This window comes from Nelumbo lutea, chromosome 5, assembly GCF_056320005.1.
Source record: "Nelumbo lutea isolate HS-2025 chromosome 5, American lotus-T2T, whole genome shotgun sequence".
Lineage (NCBI taxonomy): Eukaryota > Viridiplantae > Streptophyta > Magnoliopsida > Proteales > Nelumbonaceae > Nelumbo > Nelumbo lutea.
This window is the reverse complement of record NC_142688.1, coordinates 48,579,941-48,587,828: the sequence shown is the minus strand read 5'-3', so window position 1 is coordinate 48,587,828 and position 7,888 is coordinate 48,579,941. Positions and strand designations below refer to the sequence as shown.

General features: G+C 36.2%; 1 protein-coding gene across 1 annotated transcript; it reads left to right on the top strand.

Annotated features, from left to right (window-relative positions):
* The first annotated feature begins 2,940 nt into the window (after positions 1-2,940).
* LOC148852243 (putative wall-associated receptor kinase-like 16) lies at positions 2,941-7,013 on the top strand. Its single transcript, XM_088947588.1, has 3 exons — positions 2,941-3,508; positions 4,085-4,189; positions 5,721-7,013. The coding sequence occupies exons 1-3, from the start codon at positions 3,019-3,021 to the stop codon at positions 6,890-6,892; spliced, it is 1,767 nt and encodes a 588-aa protein (XP_088803714.1). The 5' UTR covers positions 2,941-3,018; the 3' UTR covers positions 6,893-7,013.
* The last annotated feature ends 875 nt before the right edge of the window (positions 7,014-7,888 follow it).

Genomic DNA, 7,888 nt, shown 5'->3' with positions numbered 1-7,888 from the left:
TATATGAATTTTATTGTATAGAATTGCTTATTATACAATAATTAAATAAATTAATATAATAAAATTGAAAATTTTGTTTATTTTATTAATATATTATATTCTATATATTATTATATAATTATAATTTATATAATATATTATATATTTATATATAAATATATAAAATATATAATTATTATGTATATATATACAAATATATATATAAATAACATATATGGACCGTGCTGGGCAGTGCAAACATACAAGCTGCGGGCGGCACTACTTGCTTGGTCGTGCTGTGCCGTGCTGACCTATAAACTTTGAATCCCAGGCCCAACACGGCACGGACCATCGTATTGGGTCTAACATGGCGTATGTACTGTCATGCCATACCAGTACAAATTAGTCCAAAATGGTACCGGGCCACGGGCTGCACGGTCCAATTTACACTTCTAGATGATAACAATAATAATTTTTACATCTCCAGATACAAGAGTTGGCTGCCAAAGAAAATGCGGAAATATTAGCATCCCATATCCCCTCCAGATACAAGGTTGGAGATGATCCAACCTGTTACAAACATGATGAATTCAAGTTGTTCTGCAACACTGCCATATTCCCTCCAAAATTGACTTTGTATGGCGATGATCCGGAGGATGACCTCAACATTCTCAGCATATCACTTGATGCTCATCAACTAATGACTTCTATTCTGGGAAGCGTAAAATGTTACACGGGTGCACATTATAACCTGGAGGGCTATGACATTAGTTATTCTTTTCCAAACACATACAGGCTCTCCAATACCAGAAACAGATTCATGACAGTCGGTTGCGACACGTATGGCGAGTTGCGTGATTACGAGGGCAATGTGTTTTATGTCAACTGTCTATCGTCATGCTTGAACGATACAAAAGTGACAGCTGGTTCATCTTGCGGTGGTTTTGGTTGCTGCCAGACAACCATACCAAACGATCTTACTGACTTTGATTTATTCATATGGAGCCGTAACCACATCAGTAGATGTGGGTTGGCTGTTCTTATGTCCGACGCCCAGGATTCATTTGAGTCACAAGTTTCACATCTCTGGGACATAAGAAACAATGTTGAATACTGGACTGGGCAATTCGAAACCAGAGTTGCGAGGAAGCACAAAGAGACGTGGCTGGGTATGCCTGTGGGAGTAACACCTATTGCACCAACTGCTCAAATGGCGCTGGATATCTTTGCAATTGCCTGCATGGTTTTCAAGGGAATCCTTATCTTCCCCATGGATGCGAAGGTATGCTATTATTACGAAATCCAAACAATTATTCTTCTCTCTTTTACTTCAAAATTTAAATACAAATATTAAACATAAACGCTTTGCTGTTATTCACACATGGAAGTCACGAGATGAAACCATTGGTCCGTAAAGGACTCCTCTTGATAGCGCATGTGGTCATTCCAACATTTCCTAATTAGTCTATGTCTTACGTAGGGATGCCAAAGGGACGGGTTTCGTATTGTTTTGTTCAACCTAAACCCGATCCCCAACTTGACTAATTGGAATAGGTTCAGCAAGCCCGACCTGACCCATCCAAATAACAATGCCGGTATTCTTACCTAAGGACATCATACATTTCTTCTGTGTTATATTGGGCACGGTGTAGGTCAGAAATCAGAATCAACCCGAAACCTAATTAAGATTGAACCGAATATGATACCATAGTCCGGTCTGGGCGGGTTTATCACTTTATTCAATACACTGGCGTTCCTAGTCTTATACCCAACATTGTATTGTAACACGGCTGAAGTCATCGTAGCAGTCCGATTTTTCAATATGTCTTATGAAAAGCTTTACTTTTTAATGTGCAGTGGTAAACAGGTTAGTTGCGAACAAAGAATGTGAGAAAGAAACGATGAATTATGCATGCGGAAACAACACCTACTGTTCCTACTCTAACAACCACCGTGGATACGTTTGCCATTGTATGAAAGGTTACAATGGGAATCCTTATCTCCCCATTGGATGCCAAGGTATGTGTTCATTTATGATAATTGGCGTTTTCTTCAAAACTGTAATAGGAAATTTAGTACAATTGGGGCAATTAGAGACTTCTGATTAAACCACCCCATGGTGCAAGAAATAGAGGGACAATATATCCAGTTTGAACCGCCGGTAGTAGATCTCTTTAGATAATTCATATATTTACTCCTGCAAATTTTAATTTTCTATATATATATATATATATATATATATATATAGTCAATAGTTATAAGTTTTCACCTCCATCCTTATCAACCTCTCCCAATATGCTTGGTCCTGGAATAGGACCTTCTCGTTAGACTTAATCCCTCTTCATGGCAGATTTAGGTATTTCGAAGGAGGGTTTTGTGGCAGTAAAGGTCACCAGTGATGGGATTAGAGTTTACGTGGAAGGACATGGGGTTCATGAAAGGGGTCGATGCCAAACCATATATGGTGGTGTGTCTGTAGAAACTGCAAGGAGTTAATGTATAAAGTCTAGAACTGTAGACTTAGATTGCCGGGAAAAAAAATATTAATACCTCTTGAAAAAAAAACGGAAAAAATGCATTGGCTGTTTTCCTTTACCTAATTTTATAACAGCTGATGATGATGACGTTGCTTTACCAAAATCTCCAGAGATAAAGCAGCTAGATTGTCAAAGAAAATGCGGAAATGTTAGCATTCCATACCCGTTTGGCCTCGTTGGAGATGATCCAAGCTGTTATAGAGATTAATTCAAGTTGTTGTGCAATACAGCCACTGACCATCGTCCGCAACTGATGATGTATGGCCCCGACAGTGATGAGTATGGTGATAAAATTGTGTTGAACATATCACTACATGGCGAATTAACTTTCTCCTATCGGGCTTTTGTCGATTGTGATATGGAGGAGAACCGATACCCCTCGATATATTATCAGAGCAGGGTGGGAAGCCGAGGAGGCTACGAGACCAAAATTCCTAGGGAGTATAGATTCTCTAAATCCCGGAACAAATTTACGGTTATTGGTTGTAACATACTTGCCATTATGTCTGATTCCACTGACCAAGAGTCCCAATGTGTTTCATTATGTCATTGTAACACGGACAAGACCAATATACGCTGTAACGACACCGGATACCGCCAGACGGCAATACCAGAAGATCTTGTTTCATTTGAGGCATCACTTCACAGTATTGGCAATCTATCTACCACAAACTCTGCTTGGAATATGAGCAAATGCAGCATGGCCTTTCTGGCCGACAAAGACTGGTTTAATTCAAATGGTTCTTATCCATGGAGCTTAAGAAATGAGGTGGAATACCTTGTAAACGTTGGCTTCAGAACTCCAATAGTACTGGACTGGGCAATTCGAAACAACATTTCTTGCGAGGAAGCACAAGGACAAGGAGGGACAGACACTGACTATGCCTGCGGGCACAATACCGATTGCATACACTCCAAAAATGGCCCCGGTTATCTTTGCCAGTGTAAGAAAGGTTTTCAAGGGAATCCTTATCTCCCCGACGGCTGCCAAGGTACTAATTCATTATATTCTCTTCCTTTCCTTCAGTATTTACATGTATAGGCTGTGAGAGACAACACTACGATCAATTTCAGGGTCCAATTTTAGCTTGGGCTATGCTTGAACTACTATAAGCCTAGCCCAAAATTATACATGAATCATAAATTTTAGTCATCAAAATATAAACATGGTGCTGATAAATATGATATTATTTCCATGAGATTCTAATGATTCCTGTTATAATCGAATAATTTAACCTTCTCATTTAATTTAATACTTTTCTATTTGACTCATCATCATCTAAGCCTTATCTCAATTTGACTGGATCAGTTATATGAATCATGTTTAGCCATTCTGTTTAGCCATTAATACTGTCACTTGAATCATTTCAGTTTTACTCCACTCCCTCCAAAGTCTACATGCCATTACCCTTGCTTAATTAGTACTACGTTCATTTTATAACGACGATTAAAACGTTACTAATAAATCCAAAAATCAATATGAATCTGTGATTTGAGAAGGTCTTCGAAATATGCCAACACTTATAATATTTTTGCTAATGCTTTGACTATTGTCTTTCTCTTTCCAGATGTAAATGAGTGCAATGATCCAAATAATTATCCTTGCATAGGAACTTGCACTAATACAATTGGATCATACAATTGCTCTTGTCCAAAGGGTACTTATGGCGATGGTAAGAAAGATGGTCTGTATGCATGATAGTTATATTTTGCACTTTTAACACACAACACCACATTGAATGCAACTGTGATTCAAAATTTTATGAATCTCACCTCATTGATTTTTTGGTGGTCTTTTTTCTCTTCTCTTCTCTTCTCTTGCATGTAAGAAAAGAGTTATTGTCCCACATTATTTGGTAAAGAGATAAAATTGAGTATATTAGTAGGTTTGTTTCCTCTATATGTAGAACCCATAAGTGGAAAACACTATATATCACATTGGGCCAGGGTGGGGTGTGGGTATGCCACACCCTATCATTTTTCTCTTTCACTGTTTGGTTTGTAACCAGTTTGTCCATTTAAATTTAAATTTTCTTTTTTAAATGTTTTTCTTCGTATCTCTTCCTCTTTGTGTCTCTTCGAATAGGTGTATTGTTTTTGAGAGATACATCTCTCTTAAATAAAGTGTTGGATACATATAAGTGCACACAATAACACAATTTTCCTTTTCTATCAATTGTCTCTATGTCTAAGCATTATCTTTGAGTGGTTCGTGGGGGTTTGATAAACGAGTGCACATCTACTAGTAGTTGTGGGCTGTTCCTTCTTTACGACCGATTTGTATTTACTCGGCTGCTTGTAGGGGCAAATGTGGTTTAAGGAGAGTGGCCTAATGGTATGACTCAACCCTCTTTTCCTCTGCAATTCTCAGTCTCGACACAACAATTCTGCAACACTGTCACATTTTGGTTTACAAAGTGTTCATTGATAATTTCCCTACCTTCTGATTATTATTTTTACAACACAACTTCTCACCAATAATTACCCAACATTTGGTGAGATGCCATATGATATAAAAGTATAATTTTTATAGAACATAATATGTAACATTTAATCATAATATATTGGATTTGTCTATGAGCTCTTCTTTTGTAAAAGCTGATTACAAATTTCCTTTTCTAGATTAGAAGTCTGGAAGTGAATTAGAAATATTGTTACTTGATGATCTATTTCACATTCAAACAAGATTTTGGCTAGCAAAATAAGACGGTTCTCGTATTTTGCATGTTTAATTGGCTAGAAAAAACTGCTGATCAACGAACTATTATACATCAATTAACATGAACAATGGATTTCTCATGTTCATTCTATGGGATCTATTATACATATTTGGTAATAAAAGAAGATTTTTATAAAAGAAAAACTAAGAGAGAGATACAACGAACTATAGCAACTATAAAAAGGAGGCTGATCAACAAATAGATATTCAGCCAATCCCATTATATACACAATATGTATGTATGTACGTATATATAGGGGATGTTGTAGGGGTTAAACCAACAGTGAAAAAAGAAAATCTGCATGGATTCTAGAAGTTTTATGCCAAGTTTCCTTTTTCTTTTTATGAGAAACGGCCATGTTATTAGTCAATTTATGAAACCTTCTTCCTTGAGAAAATTACAATATAACAATGACTATATTGTATGACCATTTCTCTCTTGATATTCTGTTCACTAACTAATAATTGACATATATTGTATGCAGGTATAAGCCTTTGCATCTTCGTATTACTCATTTGTATCTCTTGGTTATACTTCATCATAAGGAAAAGAAAACTCATGAGATTAAAAGAGAAATACTTTGAGCAAAATGGTGGTTTGCTTTTACAACAACAGTTATCTAATGGAGGTTCAAAGCTCTTGAAAATCTTTTCAACCGAAGAGTTAAAGTTGGCAACCAAAAATTATAATGAAGAAAGCATCATAGGCCAAGGTGGACAAGGTACGGTTTACAAAGGCATTTTTCCTGATCATCAAATTGTTGCCATTAAAATGTCTAGAATAATGGATTCTAGTCAAATGGAGCAATTCGTAAATGAGGTTGTCATTTTAACTCAAATTAATCATCGCAACGTGGTAAAGCTCTTGGGATGTTGTTTAGAGACTGAAGTACCTCTGTTGGTTTATGAGTATATCTCCAATGGAACCCTTTTTCACCATATTCATCAAAACAATGTCATTTTGCTTTCATGGGAAGATCGATTGAGGATTGCAATAGAAACTGCTAGTGCACTTGCCTATCTTCACTCCAAAGTCTCTATACCAATCATTCATAGGGACATCAAATCCACAAATATATTATTAGATGAAAAATGTATTGCAAAAAATTCCGATTTTGGAGTTTCCAAGTTACTTCCTATGGATCAATCTCAAATAACCACATTGGTTCAAGGGACATTGGGATATTTGGACCCAGAATATTTCCACACGAGTCAATTGACAGAGAAAAGTGATGTTTATAGCTTTGGAGTGGTTCTTGTAGAGCTCTTAACAGGTAAAAAACCTCTTTCTTTTGAAAGACCACAAGAACAAAGAAACATGGCTACATATTTCATTTCATCAATGAATGAAAATCGTCTTTTTGAACTAATTGAAGATCGACTTGTGGATGAGAAAAATGTTGAGGAACTTTGTGTAGTTGCTAAGGTTGCAAAAAGATGCCTCAGTCTAAAAGGTGAAGAAAGGCCCACTATGGAAGAAGTTGCAATGGAGCTACAAAACTTGAAAAGGTTGAGAAAACAACCATGGGTTCAACCGATAGAGGAAGAGAGTGTGAGCTTATTATCTGAACCTTCAGAATTCTATCATGTTGGTGATACATCTGAGCAGTCTTCTTTGCAAAGAGATATCATATTGTCCATGAATTTCCCTCGTTGAGCAATAATCTAGGACATCCCTTAGGTCTAATGTTCTTTTCCTATCACTGTAGCAATATTGAAATAATGATTTGATCATCTTCATTAAACTATTTATATATTTTATTAGTAGATTTCCTTCATCTTATGTATGAGATCCAGTGAATGTACAAAAGCACATTGAAAATAATGCTTTACTTTCTTCTATGAAAAATAAGATTTCATTTCATGTTGTACCAAGTATAAAATCTTAGGAAGCTGATTACAAGAGAATTATTTCATGTTTGAATATCTAGAAGCAAACACTTTTTGCAAGAAAATGCAGTAAAGCTTACTTTTGTATCTAGTCCACTCTCTAATGACAAAATGATCCATTGTTTGGTACAATATGGTGAAATTATAAGTTGACAAGGATGAGAACATGGATTCAACCATAAGCAGTTGTTAAAAATTATAAGTCCACTCTCTAACCGCCAAGTTGTTAAAAATGAGTTGGTTTTAGCTTTTAAGCTATTTTCTTAAAACTAAAGTTACTATATGGTTAACGGTTTAGGCCGGTAGACGGATTTAGGTGAAACCATTTAACTTTATTTAAATAGGCCATTAATGAATTGACGGATTAGATAGGTTGTTATATTGAAACTCAACCTAAGCCCAAACCCACCCAATTTCCACCCCTACGTTAATCACCATATAGGAGAGGAGGATTAATTAGATAATGGTGCTGAGCTACCAGAATTAGAGGCAGTTGATCAAATTTAAAAAACTGGGGGTGATCAAAAGGCACAATGTTTTGGTGTGATGCTGACCGTTGATCACCGTTGATGAGATCAACGATCAAGATTCGATCAGGTGTGATCAAGAGGCACAATTCAAAGTTAACAGTCATTAACTGTTAACTACTTTTTAAATAGCCAAAATGTTTGAAATTGTAACTATTCAAGGTGCCTTCTTTAAACTAGCACCTACCTTTTCTTCATACCTCTGCATAAACTATTTAAGAAGCATGAATCAGACT